Source organism: Carcharhinus amblyrhynchos, chromosome 8 (genome assembly GCF_965287045.1).
Source record: "Carcharhinus amblyrhynchos chromosome 8, sCarAmb.v2.hapA, whole genome shotgun sequence".
Classification (NCBI taxonomy): domain Eukaryota; kingdom Metazoa; phylum Chordata; class Chondrichthyes; order Carcharhiniformes; family Carcharhinidae; genus Carcharhinus; species Carcharhinus amblyrhynchos.
Window position 1 is genome coordinate 121618402 of NC_137331.1, and position 21115 is coordinate 121639516.

The 21115-nt window shown below is 46.5% G+C and overlaps 1 protein-coding gene across 1 annotated transcript in view; it reads left to right on the forward strand.

Annotated features, from left to right (window-relative positions):
- Positions 1-286: 286 nt before the first annotated feature.
- LOC145346404 (desmocollin-3-like) overlaps positions 287-21115 on the forward strand; it is a 45921-nt gene continuing 25092 nt past the window's right edge. Inside the window, exons 1-7 of the mRNA XM_080193557.1 lie at positions 287-382; positions 8540-8633; positions 10788-10990; positions 14410-14535; positions 14653-14808; positions 16282-16426; positions 17330-17502. Of these exons, the coding sequence (XP_080049683.1) occupies positions 287-382; positions 8540-8633; positions 10788-10990; positions 14410-14535; positions 14653-14808; positions 16282-16426; positions 17330-17502 (993 nt within the window). The remainder of the gene's footprint in view (positions 383-8539; positions 8634-10787; positions 10991-14409; positions 14536-14652; positions 14809-16281; positions 16427-17329; positions 17503-21115) is intronic.

The following is a 21115-nucleotide window of genomic DNA, read 5'->3' on the forward strand; positions in this document are numbered from 1 at the left end:
GACAGAATGGATACTTAGATGCTCTTTCCCAGGGTGGAAAACTCAAGTACGTAGGGAAAGGTTTAGAGGAGATGTGCGAGGCAAATGTTTTTACACAGAGGGTGGTGAATGTCTGGATCGCGCTGCCCAGGGAGGTGGGAGCAGGTACGATCGCAGGGTTTAAGGGGCATCTGGACAGTTACGTGAAAAGGATGGAAATGGAAGGATATGGACTCGGCATCATGGTCGGAGCAGGCTTGGGAGACTGAAGGGCCTGTTCTTGTGCTGTACTGTTCTTTGTGCAGGGATGGCGGGACTGTCCTGTGAAAAGAGATTGGGCAAACTGGGCCTGTGTCCTCTTTTGAGAGGCGATCTGATTGAAGCCTGCATGTACATGGACAGGGTAGATGTAGACGAAGCCGTGCCCCTGGTTGGGGAATCCAGAACTGGGAAGAGACAATTTCAAAATAAGGGGGAATACATTAGGGTCAAGATGAGAAATATTTTTACTGAGAGTCTTGGGAATTCTCCACCTCCAGAAGGCTGTGGATTGAAGCATTGAGTATGTCTAAAGCAGAGACTGGTATTTGGCAATCTGTGAATGACATAAAGGGAAATGGGGATGGTGTGGGGGGTAAAAGGCATTAATGTGGATGATCAGCCATGATCATGTTGAATGGCAGAGCATGCTTAATGGACTGAGGGGCCTTTCTATGTTTTCCCCCTATTCCTCTTGCTTGGGGTGGCTCAGTGGTTCGTACTGCTGCCTCACAGTGCCAGGACCTTGGTTCGATTCCAGCCTCGGGTTACTGTCTGGATGACTGCATGTTCTCCCCGTGTCTGCGTGGGTTTCCTTTGGGTGCTCCGGTTTCCTCCCACAGTCCAAAGGTGGGTGGGTTAGGTTGGTTGGCCATGATAAATTGACTCTCATGTCAGGCGGATCAGCAGTGGTAAATATGTGGGATTAGGGGAATAAGGCCTGGGTGGGATTGTGGTCAGTGCAGATGGGCTGAATGGCCTCCACCTGCAGTGTCGGGCTGCTATGACATTAGTCCTTTTTTTTTCTCCATATGTAACTGAATTTTCTGATAGTGTGAATTGGGGTTACCTATATTGAGCAGATGGCCTGCACATGGTTTGGGGAGGTGGAGGGAATGGGAGATAAATGCTTCCTTACTCACTTTAATGAGCTCCCTGTCTCCACGGTGCGGCCAACAGATCTGGTCCTTGCACCAGGGAAACTTCCTCTGAGAATTCACCAGCGTTTCCTGATGTGGCACTCCCCAACTGCAATCCCTAGACCCTGCGGGGCCAGGGGAGTCTTTGTATGAACTTTTAGTTAGTAGTTTCGATCGAGAAGTAATTCTAGCATATTTCACTGCAGCTTAAACTTTTTAGTTTTGCGAGTCCTGAAAAAGGCAGAATCATAGAATCCCGACAGGCCGAATGGCCTCTTCTGCACCGTCAAGTCTGCAGCAGCAAAATCCCACTCAGGCCCTATCCCCATAACCCTCCGTACTTACCCTGCTAACCCCCCCGACACTATCCCCATAACCCTCTGTACTTACCCTGCTAATCCCCCCGACACTATCCCCATAACCCTTCATATTTAGCCTGCTAACCCCCCGACACTAAGGGGCAGTTTAGCACAGCTGATCCACCTATCCTGCACATCTTTGTACGCTGAGGGGCAATTTAACATGGCCAATCCACCTAACTGTGGGGGGGATGCCTGAGCACCCAGACAAAACACACACGCACGCACACAACGCCAGAATTGAACTCTGAACCCTGGCATTGTGAAGCAGCAGTGCTAACCACTGTGCCGCCCCTCAATTTTAAGAGTCAACCACATTTCTGTGGGTCTGGAGTCACACATAGGCCAAACCAGGTAAGGATGGCAGATTTCCTTCCCTAAAGGGCATTAGTGAACCAGATGGATTTTTCCAACATTTATGAGTTTGTCCATTTCCCCCTTTAACTACGACAGTGAAATATTTAAAATTATTGCACAATCTAGATTAAGTGTTTTCTGCTGGCAGTAAATGTGTAATTTCTTTTTACTGTTTCGTTTGACTTGGATTATAAACTGTTGGATTTTTAAGCAAAGTTTTAGCAATAATTTCCTGAAATTTAAGAAACAGCACCCTGAACTTGTATCTCATTCTTTACCTGTGGAACATTCTCATGAGGCTTTATTATGTAGGCCAATGGGGAAATGATGGGGTAGTGATAATGTCATTGCGCTAGTAAGCCTGAGGCCTAGGCTAACAGGATATGGGTTCAAATCCCACTGTAGTAATAGTGGAAATTAAATTCAACTAGTAAATCTGGAATATAAAGCTCAGTGATGGAGACCATGAAATTATCATTGTTGAACGGTTGCACAGTGGTTAGCACCGCTGTATCACAGTGCCAGGGACCCATGTTTGATTCCTGGCTCGGGTCACAGTCTGTACGGACTCTCCCAGTGTCTGCGTGGGCTTCCTCTGGGTGCTCCAGTTTCCTCCCGCAGTCTGAAAAATTTTTGATTTGATTTATTGTTACATAAGGCAGTATACAGTGAAAAGTATTGTTTCCTGTGCACTATACAGTACAGCATTACTGTTCATGGAGAAGGAAACGAGAGAGTGCAGAATGTAGCATTACAGTCATAGCTAGGGTGTAGAGAAAGACCAACTTAACGTGAGGTAGGTCCATTCAAAAGCTTGATGGCAGCAGGGAAGACGCTCTTTTTGAGTCGGTTGGTAAGTGTCCTCAGGCTTTTGTATCTTCTCCTAATGGAAGAAGGCGGAAGAGAATATGAATGGGGTGCGTGGGGCCCTCGATTATGCCAGCTGCTTTTCCAAGGCAGCGGGAAATACAGTCAGAATCAATGGATGGGAGGCTGGTTTGCGTGATGGATTGGGCTACATTCACGACCAGCTGTACTGCTTGCTGGCTAGGTGCACTGGCCATGCTAAATTCTCCCTCCATGTGTCTGGAGTGTGGCAACTAGGGGATTTTCACAGTAGTTTCATTGCAGTGTGAATGTAAGCCTCGCAGTTGCTAATAATACTTTATTTAAGCTTTAAAACTCTAAAAGCCCATCTGGTTCACTGACATCCATGAGGGAGGGAATGTATTTTGTGTATTTATGTTTTGTTGCCTTGTTACTTGCTGCATGCGTATGTACATACATCCCTCCAGCAGTCTGTCATTAGTGTGGCTTGTAAGAGTTGAGGGCTGCTTTACTTAATGGTATGTTACTGAGGTTTGCAATGTTCCAAATTCTTGTTTAATCATCCTTTTATTTAACTTTTCTGAATGCGTTTTGACCAGGCAGCAGCAGTAAATTTCACTTCTTTGAAAAATACAGATAATTTGAGATGTTGCTGCGATTTCCTCACGTTGACAGCAAAAGCCGATAGCTTTTTAAATTGCCCCATTTCTGAAAAAAAAATAGGTTTCTTGTTTGCGCTGAGCTTTGTGCTTGTATCATTTGTTTACCGATCTGGGTGGGATTTTTGCGGGCTTGGGCAAGATCAGAAGTTCTCACCCGAGGTCAGTGGAGATTTCCGTTGCCGGACCCTCGCCCGTTCCGATTCCGAGGTCGGGAGGGCGGGTGCGAGGTGGTAGAATTCAGGCCCTGGCCTTCCAGGGGATATGGGGATTGGGCGGAAGTTGTGGTGGTTAGCACTGCTGCCTCACAGTGCCACGGTTCAGTTCCGGCCTCGGGTCACTGTGCACAGACAGCACGTACCATTTCGGTGTCTAATCTGCCTACGGCTTGTCTCCCATGGATGAACATTTGTTTGTCATGCCCTAATTGCACTTGAGATGTTGCCAACTTGAAGACTACTATGCGGGTGTTCTTTGGGTAAGCTAAATAGGGAACAAGATTAGTCCATTTAGTTCCGTGAACGTGTTCTATCATTTAAATTTGACTGGCTGGCAGTGGCAGAGTGGTATTGTCACTGGGCTGGTAATCCAATGACTCAGGGAGATGCTCTGTGGATCCGGGTTTAAACCCCTCCGTGGTAGATGGTGGAATTTGAATTCAATAAAAAATCTGGAATTTAAAGTCATAACCCCATCCAAGGATGCATTTTTAAAAATCTGTACCTCCAACTAAATTACTCGGATTTTATTTTTCTTGCTCGATGCAATGAGTGATTGTCTATTGATTTCAATTGGTCCTGCACTGGCAGCCTTTTTGGGGAACGATGTCCCAGATTTCCTGTGCCCATGGGAGAGTTCTAATTGAATAAAGTTCCTTGCGGTGCAGAAAGCGGCCATCCAGCCCATTGAGTCTCCACCTATTCTCCGGAAGAGCATCCCACCCAGTGTCTTCCCGCTGCCCTATCTCTGTGATTCAGCGTGCTTGCCGCTCTCTCTCCCATGGGGAGAACCACCTATGATTGAATAGCGGTGCAGGCTCCATGGGCTGAGTGGCCTAATTCTGCCCTTGTGTCTTGTGGTCTTACCTCCTGCTCCGATGCAGAGCTCAGACACTAAGTGTTCATGCCAATTTTCTCACAAATTCTTTTAATTTGAGATCTGTCCTTATTTAATGCAACATGCCAACAAGCCAAACTGGAAGAACGTGTCTACGTACTTCACTTGAGACTCTATGATTTATCAGTTTTGTCAAATCTCCTATTAGCCTTCTCTTTTCTTAATAAAAAACCCGAGCTTTTCCATTCAACCTGCATAACTGTGGCATCTCATCCACAGAACCATTTTGTTAACCTATTGTCTGTTTTAGAGGCCTTCTTGAAAACTGTTTGCTTAAAAAGAAGCTGACTTCTTGTAGAATATTAAATATATAAATTCCAGAAAAAGAACCTCTTTAGTTTCAACTGGTGAAAAAGTGAGAGAGATGAAAAATTTGTCCATAAGTAGAGTGCATTATTTTAATGTCAATAAACTGGAGTGGTGTTGCAGAAAGATCGTAATATATTTTTCATGTTCCAACAGGTGGCACAGTGGTTTGCACTGCTGCCTCTCAGCGCCAGGTTCGATTCCTGGCTTGGGTCACTGTCTGTGTTGAGCTTGCACGTTCTCCCTGTGTCTGCGTGGGTTTCCTCCGGGTGCTCCTGTTTCCTCCCACAGTCCAAAGATGTTCAAGTCAAGCTGACTGGCCATGATAAATTGTCACTTAGTGTCAGGGGACTAGCTAGGGTAAAAACCTCATGGGTTATGGACCTGGATGGGATTGTTGTCGATTCAGGCTCGATGGGCAGAATGGCTTCCTTCTGCACTGAATTCTATGAAGTACATATTATTGCCCCCTTTACTGTTGGTTTATCTTGCAAGTTGTCCTGCTGAGTGCAAGATGAAAAGTTTTGGTAGCATGTTTCTTAATCTTCAGCAATGCTCGAGCATGAGGAAAAATTAGTGTTTTGAGTTGAACATGAGACAGTTGTAAACGTGGCTTAGAACGGACTGTGGGGTGATTGCGTCGTGCTGAAATGAGAGAGAGTGAAAACAGCTGAGTGAGATGCAGAGAAGGTTTCCCCAAATTAATTAAATAATTTAAATAAAATGGGAATGTCCTGCACTGAACAAAGGTGCAAACATTTAAAGAGGTGAAATATGGGGGTGGAATGAAATAGAAAGTTTGCAGATGTATGCACAGGACGCCCAATGAGGGAAAATGTAGTTTGTGACGAAGAATCCACATAGCAAATGTGCGCACTTCTATCTGGGGAGTGACTCGATTGAGATATTTAAGACTGAGTGAGGTTGATGTAGACGCGATTCTTTTTGTTGGGTGGTTGGAAACTAAGGACCGGATGATAGAAGATAGTCACTAATAAACCACGTAGGGAATTTGGGAGAAACATTCTTTAACCTGTGCATGTGGAACTCGCTGCCACAGAAATGGCAAGCGTAGATTCAGTTAAAGGAACATAGTGTTCGCGCTTGGAATATAGTGTTCAATTCCGGTCGCCACACTACCAGACAGATGTGGAGGCTTTGGAGAGGGTACAGGAAAGATTTACCAGGATGTTGCCTGGTGTGGAGGGCATCAGCTACGAGGGGAGGTTGGAGAAACTTGGCTTGTTCTCACTGGAATGACGGAGGTGGAGGGTCAACTTGATAGACATCTACAAGATTATGAGAGGCATAGACAGAGTGGATAGCCAGAAGCTTTTCCCTAGGGTGAAAGAGTCAGTTACTAGAGGGAACAGGTTTAAGATGCGATGGGCAAGGTTTAAAAGAGATGAATGGGGCAGATTTTTTTATGATGTAGAGATGCCAGCGTTGGACTGGGGTATACACAGTGAGAAGTCTCACAACACCAGGTTAGAGTCCAACCAGTTTATTTGATAGTAATCTTAGAAGCTTTTGGAAACGGTGTTCCTCCGTCAGGTGTGTGGAAGGTTCTGATCAGAGAAGGACTTACACGGAGGATGGTGTGTGCCTGGAACTTGCTGCTGGGGGCGGTAGTGGAAGGGGATACAGCAGTGATTTTTAAGGGGTGTCTTGACAAGTACACAAATAGGATGGGAATGGAGGGGTATGGTCCCCAGAAGGGTACAGGGTTTTAGTTCAGTCGGGCAACATGGCCTGTGTAGGCTTGGAGGGCTGAAGGGCCTGTTCCTGTGCTGTAATTTTCTTCGTTCTTTGAAAGTTCGGTAAACACAAGACAGAGCGCAGTAGAAAAACATTCTGATTAGGCAGGGCAAGGAGGCTTTTGTGAAGCAAAACCACAGACATTTGAACTGAGTAGACTTTTAGTGCTGTAATGTAACACCAGGCTGATTTACCCTACCATTTGTTCCAAAGTAATCTGCCAACACCCCCACCCTCCACCTCAAACTCCCCTCCATCGCCACCATGTGCAGAAGGACCCACTTTGTACCCTTAGCACCCACTACTCTAAAGAAAATGGAGGAGCTTACTGGGAGGAAAGGCTTTGTCTGTAAAATGCACAGGAAGCAATATTTTTCACTGCACACCAATACATGTGATGATAAATCAAAACCAACTCTTATCCAATCCTACCCCATAACCCCACATATATACCCCATTAATTCCCCCAAACGTACACATTTTGGACCATCAGGGGGCAATTTACCCTGGCTAATCCATCTAACCTTAACATCTTGGGACACTAAGGGGCAATTTAGCCATGGCCAATCCACCTAACCCGCACATCTTTGGATTGGGAGAGGAAACCGAAGCACCCGGAGGAAACCCACGCAGAGATGGGGAGAACGAGAAAACTCCACATAGACTGTGACCCAAGGGGGGAATTGAACCAGGGTCCCTGGCGCTGTGTGAGGCAGTAAAAAGTCTGACAACATCAGGTTTTAGTCCAACCGATTTATTTGATAATAGACTCACAAGCTTTCGGGGTTAGCCCCTTCGTCAGGTGAATGGAGAGTTCTGGCCTCAGACAGAGCATATAAAGCACAGACAGCTTACAGATTACTGATTAGAATGCGAATCCTTACACCTAACCTGCTGTTCAAGACCTGAATTCTAATCAGTAATCTGTAAGCTGTCTGTGCTTTATATGCTCTGTCTGAGGCCAGAACTCTCCATTCACCTGACAAAGGGGCTAACCCCGAAAGCGTGTGAGTCTATTATCAAATAAATCGGTTGGACTAAAACCTGGTGTTGTCAGACTTTTTACTGTGTTTACGCCAGTCCAATGCCCGCATCTCCACATCATGGCTGTGTGAGGCAGCAGTGCTAACTGCTGTGCAACCGTTCTGCCCGTAAGCAGGGGTGAGTGAAGTGAGGTGGGTGCTGATTGTTCACAACATTGACTGTGAGAGCAGTGCGCTCCCTCTGGGGCTGATGTGTCATAGAACCATAGAATCCTACTGTGCAGGAGGAGGCCATTTGGCCCATCAGGTCTGCACCGACCACAATCCCACCCAGGCCCTATCCCCACAATCACCCTAGCTAGTCCCCATGATATTAACAGGTAATTTCAACAAGACCAATCCACCTAACCAGCACATCTTTGGACTGTTGGGGGGGAAACCGGAGCACCCAGAGGAAACCCACACAGACACGGGAAGAATGTGCAAACTCCGCACAGACAGTGACCCAAGCTGACAATCGGACCTGAGTCCCTGGCGCTGTGAGGCAGCAGTGCTCATCACTGTGTCACCGTGCTGCCCAATTGATGTCAATATTTATTTTTATGATTTGAAGTTATTTCTATTGATCTATAAATGATTAAGCATTTTCTATAACACATTATGAAATTTTTGGTGTAGGTTAAATGTATTTAATCTTGATCATGAGTAGCGAGCAAGCTTGACTTTTAATCTTCTGACCTAGTGAGGTGCAGGAGCGGAAAGTGGCCCGCTTACAGCTTTCCCATCACTACTGTAAGAATCTCTTCTGCTCCCTAGTAATTTTTAATGATGGGTGCAGGTGCTCCATATTTTCAGAATTTTCTGTTTGATTTTTCAGCACTTTTTAAGCTAAATATTTGTGGTCGTATTTTAGTGTAAAAGCGATGGTGCACCGATCCTTTCATTTGAGCTCCATGTTTTCACTTGGGAGCGCAAAGTTAATTTTGAAACTAAATTTGATCTCGTTTTTGTTTTAGGTGCTCACAAGGCTTAGTGAGGCTTGTGTCAGTAAATCTGTCGATGTGACTGTGCGCAGTGGGGACGTTAAGAAGCATCAAGTGATTGCAAAAGGTAATACAACTGATGTCTTGTGTATACCTCTATTTCCCTTTGCTCCACCACTTATAGCTGTACTTTCAGCAACCCAAAGTCTTGAATTCCTGCCCTAACCCCCTCCACCCCTCGCTGTCCTCCTTATAAAAACCTATCTCCTTGACCAAACCTGTCCTAACATCATCTTATGTGGCTTGACGTCAAGTTTTGTTTGATAATGCTCCTTGGGAGTGGTTCATTGTGTTTAAAAGGCGCTATGTGACTACGAGTTGTTCTTGCGATCACAGAATCCTGAGAGTGCACAAGGAGACCACTCAGCCCATTGGGTCTGCACCAATTCTCTGACAGAGCATCTTAGCCCTATCCCTGTAACCCCGCGCGCTTATCATGGCTAATCCCCCAAATCCCTACACACCTTGCGATACTAAAGGGAAACTAAAGGCAAAGATATTTTGGCCTTGGAGGGAGTGCAGAGACGGTTTACTAGGCTGATACCGGAGTTGAGGGGGTTGAGCTATGAGGAGAGGCTGAATAAACTGGGCTTGTACTCGTTAGAGTTTAGAAGAATGAGGGGAGATCTCATTGAGACGTATAAGATGATGAATGGGATGGATAGGATAGAGGTGGAGAGACTCTTCCCGCTCAAAAAAGACAGTAGGACTAGGGGGCACAGCCTCAAGATAAAAGGGGGGCGGTTTAGAACGGAGTTGAGGAGGAACTTCTTCACTCAAAGGGTGGTGAATCTCTGGAATTCTCTGCCCGTTGAAGTGGTGGAGTCTGCCTCGCTAAATATTTTTAAGACGCGGGTTGATGGGTTTTTGATAAGAGAGGGGATTAAGGGTTATGGGGAGAAAGCGGGAAAGTGGAACTGAGCCACTTCAGATCAGCCATGATCTTATTGAATGGCGGGGCAGGCTCGAAGGGCTAGATGGCCTACTCCTGCTCCTATTTCTTATGTTCTTATGTTCTTATGAAACGTTAATCTGCCTAACCTGCACACCTTTGGATAATGGGAGGAAACCGGAGCACCCGGAGGAAACCCATGCAGACATGGGGAGAGCATGCAAACTTCACACAGTCATCCAAGGTCGGAATTGAGCCTGAGTTCCTGGAGCTGTGAGGCAGCAGTTCTAACCACTGTACTGTCCTTAAATAGAAGGGAGGGCAAAACGATAAAAGTGTCTTAATTAGTTTGGAATTTGAAACTCCTCAGATCTCTCATTGGCTTCTACCATTCCACCTGGATGTGGCCACAATGCCTCTTCCAGGTGGGTTTTTTCTGACAATCGTCAGTGGTTTTGGAATCATCACTAGATTCTTAATTCCGAATATTTTTTATTGAATTCAAATTCCACCATCTGTCGTGGTGGGATTTGAACCTCGGTTTCAAAACGTTAGCTGACTTTCTGGATTAATAGTCCACTAGACTATAATACCACTAGACCGTTGCCTCCCCAAATAAGCGTGAACCTTGAGTTTTCCATGGCTCAGTGGGTAGCACTTGCACCTCGAGTTGGAAAGTTAAGGGATCACCTTCTGTGTTCTTCATCCCTGAGCATTGCTCGTTATTGACATACCAACTGAAGGCATATTTACATAAGAACTAGGAGCAGGAGTTGGCCATCTGGCCCCTCGAGCCTGCCCCACCATTCAGTAAGATCATGGCTGATCTTTTCGTGGACTCAGCCCCACTTGCCCGCCCGCTCACCATAACCCTTAATTCCTTTACTGTTCAAAAATTTATTTATCTTTGCCTTAAAAACATTCACCGAGGTAGACTTAACTGCTTCACTGGGCAGGGAATTCTACAGATTCACAACCCTTTGGGTGAAGAAGTTCGTCCTCAACCTAGTGCTAAATCTGCTCCCCCTTATTTCCACCCGCCAGTGGAAACAACTTCCCTGCTTCTATCTTATCTATTCCCTTCATAATCTTAATATATTTCTATAAGATCTCCCCTCATTCTCCTGAATTCCAATGAGTATAGCCCCAGTCTACTTTCTGGGAATCTCCTCTGCGCATGTTATGAACTCCACCTGAATGCTTTTTATTGATCTTTTCTTCATGCTTTCCCATCTCTATTGGTGATCCCAATAGTGTAGCCTTTAGATGCATCATGAGTAATGAATTAAAAATGATGTTTTGATGGCCCTAAATTTTTTTTTTACACAGTGAATTTAGGATGCTGCCAAACAGAGACTCTTCAGATCAGGACCAGTGATGCGGATTTTGGTGTGAAGCCTGATGGTTCCTTGTTTGCGACGTGTGCTCTCCACTTTGAACCAAGGCGGACCTTTGACATTGAGCTGCGAGATTCAGCGTCATCGATGCAATGCACAATTCATGTCCGACTGTTGATTCAACCGCACGTACAGGTAAGTAACTTGCTTCTTTTACCCCTTTCCGTAACGATTTACCTAATGCAGGAGTTGGGACGTCTTGCTGAAGTTGTACAAAACATTACTAAGGCCACACTTGGAGTACTGTGTACAGTTCTAGTCACTCTATTATAGAAAGGATATTACTAAACTAGAAAGAGTGCAGAAAAGATTTACTGGGATGCTACCAGGACTTGATGGATCGAGTTATAAGGAGAGGCTGGATAGACTAGGACTTTTTTCCCTGGAGCGTAGGAGGCTGAGGGGTGATCTTTTGGAGGTCTATGAAATAATGAAAGGCATGGATCACCTAGATCTTTTCCCAAAGGAAGGGGAGTCTAAAACCAGAGGGCCTAAGTTTAAGGCGAGAGGGGAGAAATACAAAAGTGTCCAGGAGGGGGCAATTTTTTCCATAGAGTACATAGAGGAGAAGGAAAGGAGAGGAGAGGGTGCAGGATATAGCGTTGTGTCACAGGTAGGGCAAAAAGGAAGGGCAGCTTAATATATGATGGGACCATTCCGGGGTGCGTGGGATCCTTGATTATGCTGACTGCTTTCTCAACGTAGTTGAGCAAAGTCTTAACATTGCCAAGTTTAACAGTAAGCAATGCTTTTTTTTTTCTTGGCCACACTTGACCACGTGGGAAAGCAACCCAATTCCTGCACTGCTTTCACGTCATGTAGTTTGGACCCTGGATTTGATTTATTGTTGTCACGTGTATTAGAATAGAGTGTTGTTTCTTGGTGCGACATAGACATTCCATCCACAGAGTACATAGAGGAGAAGGAAAGGGTGCAGGATGTAGTGTTGCTGTCACAGGTAGGGCAGAAAGGGAGAACAGCTTAATATATGATGGGACCATTCTGGGGCGCATGGGGTCCTTGATTATGCTGACTGCTTTTTCAACATAGTGGGGAGTGTAGGTGGAATCAGTGGATGGGAGGCTGGTTTGCATTAGTCTGACCACTGTGTGTTGGTAGAGGGCTGTCCAGATCCATTGGCCATGGACCATTCTGCTTCAATCGGGTTCTTCCAACAAAAGAGAATCTGGTCATTTCCCTTGACATTCAGTGGCATTGCCATCACTTAACTCCCCAGTATCAAAATCCTGGGAGTTACCATTGACCAGAAACTGAAGCGTACCAGCCGCATAAATAACATAGCTATCAGAGCAGGGCAGAAGCTGGGGGGTTCCATGGGGAGTAACTTACCTCCTTACTGTCCAAAGACTGTCAAAGCTACAAGGCACAAGTCAGCAGTGTGATGTAATACTCCCTCTTTGCCTGGATAAGTGCAGCTCCAACAGCACTTAAGAATTCTGGCACCATCCAGGGCAAAGTTTATTGACACCCCATCTCCTATGTAAGCATTCACTCCCTCTGTCTGCGAAGATCAGTGGCAGCAGTGTGTACCGTCTATCTACGAGGTGCACTGCAGCTCCTTGGGCAGCACCTTCCAAACCCACGATCTCTACTGTCTAGAAGGACAAGGGTAGCAGATAGCTGGGAATCCCACCACCTGGAGGTTCCCCTCCCAAATCACTTACCATCCTCATTTTGAAATATATTGGCCATTCCTTTTATTGTCATCAGGTTAAAGTTCTGGAACCCCCACCCTAACAGCATTGTAGGTGTACCTACACCACAGGGACTGCAGCGAATCATGACAGCTCCCTTCCTCCTTCTTAAGTGCAATTAAGCATTGGCAATAAGCACTGGCTGAGCCCCCGTGACACCCACATCTCGGGATAGAAGTAAAAGTCAAAATTCCATCTATCCTCTCGGGTGGTCCCCTGGTGTCCTTGTCAGTGTATATAAAGAACAAAGAACAACACAGCACGGGAAACAGGCCCTTTGGCCCAATGAGCCCGCACCGCCATTTTAACAATGTGCTTTTCCTTTTCCACCCTTGACCCATGTCTAGAACATAGAACATTACAGCGCAGTACAGGCCCTTCGGCCCTTGATGTTGCGCCGACCAGTGGAACCAATCTAATGACCCTCTAACCTAAACTATTCCAATGTTATCCATATGCCTATCCACTGACCATTTGAATGCCCTTAAAGTTGGTGAGTCCACAACTGCTGCAGGCAGGGCATTCCACGCCCTTACTACCCTCTGAGTAAAGAACCTACCTCTGACATCCATCCTATAATTACCACCCCTCAATTTAAAGCTATGTCCCCTCGTGTTAGTCTATGCTTATGGCACTCCACATTGGAAACCAGATTGAGGGGAGAATAATTTCGGGACAATTTGTTACACCAGTCAGCCTAAGAGCACATCTTTGGGGTGTGGGAGGAAACTGGAGCATCCGGAGGAAACCCACGCAACCACGGGGAGAATGCGCAAACTCCCACAGATACTGGCCCAAATCCATGTATCTGCACAGCAAACAGTGATAGTCACTGAGCTGTCATGGTGCCCATCTGCTGGTCCAGTTTAGGCGTACACTAACAACGCGATATCCCCTCAGTTAGCGTCTGTTTGCTATAAGGAAAAAGGAACTCCAGTCTCAGAGAATCGATGTTACGTTTCCTGCATTTTTCTTTCTTCATTCTTTGTTTGTGGGTGTCACTGGGCCAGCATTTGGTGCCCATCCCTAACCGGCCTTCAACTGAAGAGTCTTGCTTCAGAGGAGCGGCTTGAGAGTCAACCCCATTGTTGTGGATCTGGAATCACGTTGGACAGATTCCTGCCCTGAAGATCAGTATTAAACCAGATGAGTTTTTTAACGAGAATTGGTAGTGTCAGGGTCACCATTACCAAGACTAGCTTTGTATTGTTTTATTAATCAGTTCAGCCAGCTGCTTTGGTACAATTTGAACCCATGTTTCTAGTCTTCGTGGATTACTAGTGCAGTGATATTGCAACTACGTCACCAGGTCCCGGTGCTCCGGTTTCCTCCCACCGTCCAAAGATGTGCAGCTTGGGTTTATCTGCCATGCTAAATTGCCTCTTAGTTTCCAAGGGTGTGTAGGTTAGGTGGATTAGCCGTGGTAAATGCATGGAGTTAGGGCATTGAAAGGGCTGGTGGAATAAGGTAGCCTGGAGAGAGGGGGGGAGGGGGAGGTAGGGGGCTCGGTAAAATGTTCTTATGGAGTAGGTACAGACCCGATGGGCCAAATGGCCTCCTTCTGCACTGTGGGGGGGGGAATATTAGGGTGGGGGCTTCTTTACGCAGAGAGTGGTGGGAGTGTGGAATGAGCTGCCGGATAAAGTGGTAAATGCGGGGCCACTTTTAAGTAAAACTTGGACGGGTTGATGGATGAGAGGGGTGTGGAGGGATATGGTCCAGTGGGACTAGGCAAAAAATGGTTCGACACAGACAAGAAGGGCCAAAAGGCCTGTTTCTGAGCTGTAATTTTCTGTGGTTCTAATTCACACTGCTTGCGTTGCGCTTAATGTTTTTCAGTCGATACAATGGCCCGCTCGAGTCCGCCGCGCAGTCGTACTGCGGCGACAGAAACGACGCTGGAGACCTCTTCCGTTTTCTATCAATGAAAATTACAAAGGACCTTTCCCCAAGCTTCTCCAAACTGTATGTAAGCTACAATATTGGTTAAAATTAAACTAATCTCAGTTAAACAAAGAGGGGGGAGAAAAACGCAACCTGTGTTTAAGTTTAATCGATTTTTAATTCTTTGCGTATTTTCAGATACAGTCAGAGTATCAGCAGAATTATACCATGATCTACCAGCTACGTGGACAAGGAGTAGATCGTCCTCCCTTGGGTGTTTTCAGTATCGAGTCCCACACTGGGAAAATATTTCAGCAGAAGCCTGTGGATCGTGAAGAGTATCCTGTGTTGGAGGTAAGTATCTCTGACCTTTTGTTCTATTGCGTACTTGCAAAAGTGATTCAGCCCAGAAGAGATGCTCCTTTTCCTCTGCTGCAGGTCCTCGAGTGCGAGAGTCGCGTCGCGACTTGAGATCAGTCAAGGGTGACGGCCTGGCTTTTGCCCTCGAGAGCTTACAGTACAAAGCAATGCCCTTCAGCCCACCATGTCTGTGCCAGCCGTGAAACACCGATCCATCTCATCCCATTTTAGAACATAGAACGCTACAGCACAAACAGGCCCTTCGGCCCACAAGTTGCGCTGGTCATATCCATACCTACCAGGCCTATCTATAACTCTCAATCCCATTAAATCCCATGTACTCATCATTGCTGGCATTTGGTCTTTTACGCTATGCTGTTTTGAGTGCTCAAATGCTGAAAATGTAAAGCTTATTTATTAGTCACGAGTAGGCTTACATTAACGCTGCAATGAAGTTACTATGAAAATCACCTAGTAGCCACACTCCGCCACCTGTTCAGGTACGCCAAGGGAGAATTTAGCACAGCCAATGCACCTAACCAGCATATCTTCCGGACTGTGGGAGGAAATCCACGCAGACACGGGGAGAATGTGCAGACTCCACACAGACAGTGACCCAAGCTGTGAATGTAGTCCAATCCTTCATGCAAACCAGCCTCCCATCCACTGACTTCCCACTGTCTCGGAAAAGCATCCAGCATAATTAAGGACCTCACGCACTCTGGACGTTCTCTCTTCCACCTTCTTCTGTCGGGGGGAAAAAAATACAAAGGTCTGAGGTCACGTACCAGCCGATTCAAGATCAGCTTCTTCCCTGCTGCTGTCAGACTTTTGAATGGACTTACCTCACACGAAGTTGATCTTTCTCTACATGCTAGCTATGACTGTAACACTAAATTCTGCACTCTTGTTTCCTTCCCTATAAACAGTATGCTTTGTCTGTATAGCATACAAGAAACAATACTTTTCACTGTATGTTAATACACATGACAATAATAAATCAAACCAAAGCCGGGAATCGAGCCCGGGTCCCTGGCACTCTGAGGCAGCAGTGCTAACCACTGTGCCAACGTGCCAGCTTCTGGTCACCAGATTTCCAAGTTGAGCTGAGCCTAGCTCCCAGGAACCGCTGCTCAATTTGTCCCATTGCCATGGAGGCAAAATCAGGCCCGTTATCTTTTCCCAGGAGAGAGAGAGATTTTGATTTAATTTATTGTCACGTGCATTGGGATATAGTGAAAAACAGCTTGGGCCGAATGGCTTTCTCCTGTGCTCTAACATTCTACAGCCCGATTGGTTCTTCTGCAGCTTAAGTGCTGGGGTGCAGAACGCTGGAACCTAAATGCTCAGACAGCAGCCCTTTTGTAAAACTGCCTCTGCTGTGCAGCTGTTTTGGACGCGCTTGTGAAAAAGGAATAGCGTTTGTTGCCGACAATTTGTAACCACTCCCCGTTTTCCGTTCCTCAGTTGGTTGGATCGACGGTGACCAAGGAGGGCTACCATCTTGAAGACCCTCTTCCCCTCTCTGTTAAGGTCAATGATGCCAACGATAATGCCCCCCAGTTTACTGAAACGGAGATCACGGCAAGCGTGGCTGAATGTTCATCAGTTGGTAAGGGCTGTGAAATACTGCAGACGCTGGGGGGGGAACAGAGTTAACTTCTCGGGTTGATGGCTAGACTGCCTAAAAACATGAGCGCTCTTTCTCCAGAGCGGATAAGAGTGCATCGACTCGATGCCTTTAAATTGTAGCTGTCTCGATTGCAATTATCATTAATATAATTGGAAATACTACTAGCCCTGTGCCGTTCCTACTGGTGTACTTTTTGGTAAGCGACTGGCTTAAGTGCACGAGGGAGAAAAGAATGAAGGATGAACCAAGATGTGGGGGGGCTTGTATGGAGCAGAAATGTGACCCTTGGCCTGTTAACGTGCCATCATTTCTGTGCAATACAATGGCTTCTGAGTTTGCGTTGATAGGTACTCAATGTTACAGTTTTGTGTTTAATTGGTGGAATATCTAGCTGGGTTATTGAATCTATTTGGGATATCTAACTCACATTTGGGCAGCAGGAATGTGGGGTGAGATTCTCCAGCCGCGTGGTTCCCGGCGTTGTTTGCTAGCGGCGGGATTCTCTGGTTTTGCCGCTGCCAATGGGAATTCCAGTGACGCCACTCCGTGTCAGTGGGAAAACAGGGTCGTACTGCCGGCGGGACTGGAGAAGCCCGACTGGAGAACAGCTGGAAAATTCTGGCCTCGATCTAAAAATGCCCCAGCGTACATCACTAGACATCTTGGACTTAATTCTAACTCTTAACAACCTAGCAGAAATGGGGTGAATAGAGGTAGTTGACATGAACGTAAGCTATTGGCACCCTGTTTGGTGTCTTGTCATCCTTCTTTTTTTTCCTAACCTGCTCTTTCGCGCAGACAGGAAAGGAAACTGCCTGTAATTAGCCGGGTTCACCTTGCGTGGTCTTTACTGAAACTAACAATTAATTTTACACTTTTTAGGTACGATCTTCCTGAAGCTTAATGCTACTGACCGTGATGAACCCAACACCCCTCACACTTCCCTACGTTACAGAATCCTCTCGCAGCAACCGGTCTCGAAATTCGGCTTGCTTTTCTCTGCTGACGAGACCACGGGTGAAATCAAGACGAGGAATGATAAACTGGACCGAGAGGTAAACTTCCTTCACATATTCCTAAATTGGAATCCCATTTCTGCCGGTCCTCAGTTTAAAGCATAGTCAGCGACGTGAGACCTGAAAGACACAGCTGGGTGATGTGTAACCTCAGATTGCCCCAATCCATTGATATTCAAGAGAGAGAGCTGATATTTCTATGCAATACAATGGCTTCTGAGTTTGCGTTGATAGTTAATCAACGTTTCGGTTTTAATTGACGTAGATGGAATATCTAGCTAGGTTATTGGATTTATTCTGGGTTTCTACCTCCTAATTGGAATCCTGGATTACAACCTATTGGTCTTCAGTAGACCTTGACGTAAGACCAGGAAAACCCCAATGATGGAGAATTTTCAGAACCATATGACTATGAGCAAACTGTTCCTCCCAAGCGCACATTTTGTATCAGATTAGGAATATAGGAACAGTATTCGGATTGGCGGATGGTGACTAGTGGAGTGCCCCAGGGGTCGGTGCTGGGGCTTCAGCTATTTACCATTTATTTAGATGATCTGGAGGAGGGAACCGAGTGTAGGGTGTCGAAATTTGCTGATGACACCAAAATTGGTGGAAAGGCAAATTGTGCGGAGGGTGGGGAGAGTCTACAGAAGGATCTAGATAGGCTGGGCGAATGGGCCAGGAAATGGCAAATGGAATTTAATGTTGGCAAGTGCGAGGTGGTCCACTTTGGTAGGAATAATGGTAGGAAGGATTATTACTTACGTGGCGAAAGACTGCAGCAGGCGGCGGTGCAGAGGGACCTTGGGGTCCTTGTGCATGAGTCGCAAAAACCCAGCTTGCAGGTGCAGCAGGTGGTCAGGAAGGCGAATGGGATGCTGGCCTTCATAGCGAGGGGGATTGAATATAAAAGTAGGGAGGTCTTGCTGCGGCTGTATAGGGCATTGGTGAGGCCGCAGCTGGAGTACTGTGTGCAGTTTTGGGCGCCGTACTTACGCAAGGACATTTTGGCCTTGGAGGGAGTGCAGAGGAGGTTTACTAGGCTGATGCCGGAGTTGAGGGGGTTGAGCTATGAGGAGAGGCTGAATAAACTAGGCTTGTACTCGTTAGAGTTTAGAAGAATGAGGGGAGATCTCATTGAGACGTATAAGATGATGAATGGGATGGATAGGATAGAGGCGGAGAGACTCTTCCCGCTCAGAAAGGATAATAGGACTAGGGGGCACAGCCTCAAGATAGAGGGGGGGTGGTTTAGAACGGAGTTGAGGAGGAACTTCTTCACTCAAAGGGTGGTGAATCTCTGGAATTCTCTGCCCGTTGAAGTGGTGGAGGCTACCTTGCTAAATATTTTTAAGACGCGGGTTGATGGGTTTTTGATAAGAGAGGGGATTAAGGGTTATGGGGAGAGGGCGGGAATGTGGAACTGAGCCACGACAGATCAGCTATGATCTTATTGAATGGCGGGGCAGGCTCGAAGGGCTAGATGGCCTACTCCTGCTCCTATTTCTTATGTTCTTAGGAGCAGGCCATTTGGCCCTTTGAGCTTGCCCCGTCGTTCAGTTTGATCATGGCTCTATTTCCCACGCTATGCCTCCATATCCCAGGATGTCATTAGTTATTCAGATTTCTCTCTCGAACATGCTCAATGATGGAGCTTCCGCAGTCCTCCTGGGGGAGAGAATTCTAGATTCACCACCCTCCTGAGTGAAGAAATTCCTCCACATCTCAATCTTATCCTGAGATTTGTCTCCTAGTTTTAGATTCACTAGCCAGGGGAAGCATAAAAGAGGGGATTAAGGGTTATGGGGAGAGGGCGGGAAAGTGGAACTGAGCCACGACAGATCAGCCATGATCTTATTGAATGGCGGGGCAGGCTCGAAGGGCTAGATGGCCTACTCCTGCTCCTATTTCTTATGTTCTTATGTTCTTATCTGACCTACATAAACCACTAGCACGTCCTGTAAAAACAAAATTTCAATGAGGTCAACCCCTCATTCTTCGAAACTCTGGAGCCTACAGGCCCAGTTGTCTCAAACTCCCCTTTTAAAACAATCCTGCTATCCCAGGAATTAGTCTGGTGCCCGAATTGGCCTGGGGCGGCACGGTAGCACAGTGGTTAGCACTGCTGCTTCACAGCTCCAGGGTCCTGGGTTCGATTCCCGGCTCGGGTCACTGTCCGTGTGGAGTTTGCACGTTCTCCTCGTGTCTGCGTGGGTTTCCTCCGGGTGCTCCGGTTTCCTCCCACAGTCCAAAGATGTGCGGGTTAGGTTGATTGGCCATGCTAAGAAATTGCCCCTTAGTGTCCAGGGATGTGTAGGTTAGAGGGACTATTGGTATGATACGGGGGTAGGGCCTGGTTGGGATTGTGTTCGGTGCAGACTCGATGGGCTGAAGGGCCTCTTCCTGCACTGTAGGGTTCTATGGTTGATCAGTCATCTTTGGACACACCGCAACCAGCCTCAAAATGACTAACGATGTCGAGGTCCTCATCGATGATGGACGAACAATCGCAAACCTGGTGAACCTCAGTTGCACTCCCCCCTATGGCAGATAAGTCCTACCTTATGTAAAGAGACTAAAACTGTACACGGTGCTCCAGGTGAGGTCCCACCAAGGTTCTGTATAGCTACAGCAAGACTTCCTTACTCCTGTAAGTCAGATCACCTCATGCTGGAGGCCAACACTCCATTTGCCTTCCTAATTGCTTGTTGTACCCTACATGTTAGCTTTCAGTGGCCCGTGAACAAGGACACTCGGGTCCCTTTGAACACCTGCACTTCCCAACTCCTCGCCATTTAAGAAATACTCTTCCTTTCTGTGTTTTTTCTACCAAAGTGGATATAGAAACTTAGAAAAACTACAGCACAATACAGGTCCTTCGGCCCACAAAGTTTTGCCGAACATGCCCCTACCTTAGAGATTACTAGGCTTACCTATAACCCTCTATCTTACTAAGTTCCATGTACTTATCTAAAAGTCTCTTCAAAGACCCCATCGAATGTCTTCACACTGATTCACATTATTGTCCACCTGCTATGTTCTTGCCCGTTCACTCAGCCTGTCCCAGATCCCCTTGAAGCTTCCATGGTTATCCATATATACTCGAATCATTTCACTTCCCACCAACATGTTCATTCTAGGAATCCAGCAGTGCTTAAGCAGGGTTTAGGATGTCTAAATTTAAAACACAAACACATATGATTGAGGAATTAGTCAGCCTGGTTGAATAATCTAGAACACCAGGTCACTGCCTCAGAATAAAGGGAGAACTATTTTGATCTGAGATGAAAAATTTCTGTCTCCAGGACCATGCAACTCAGTCATTGAGTAATAGAGATCAAGAGATTTTTGGGTGTTAAGGGAACAAGGCAGGAAGATGGAATGGATAGTCAGAGGCTTTTTCCCCAGAGTGGAGTTGTCAGTTACAAGGGGGCACAGGTTCGAGGTGAGAGGGGGAAATTTTAAGGGAGATGTGAGGGAAGTTTTTCACGCAGAGGGTGGTGTGTGCCTGGAACGTGCTGCCAGAGGAGGCGATGGAAGCAGGCACATCAACGTTGAAGAGGCAGCTGGATGGGTGCATGAATAGAGGGAAGGGGATCGAGTAAGGGTAGAAGGTCTTTTTTTAGATTAGTTAGGACATCAGGATTGGCAC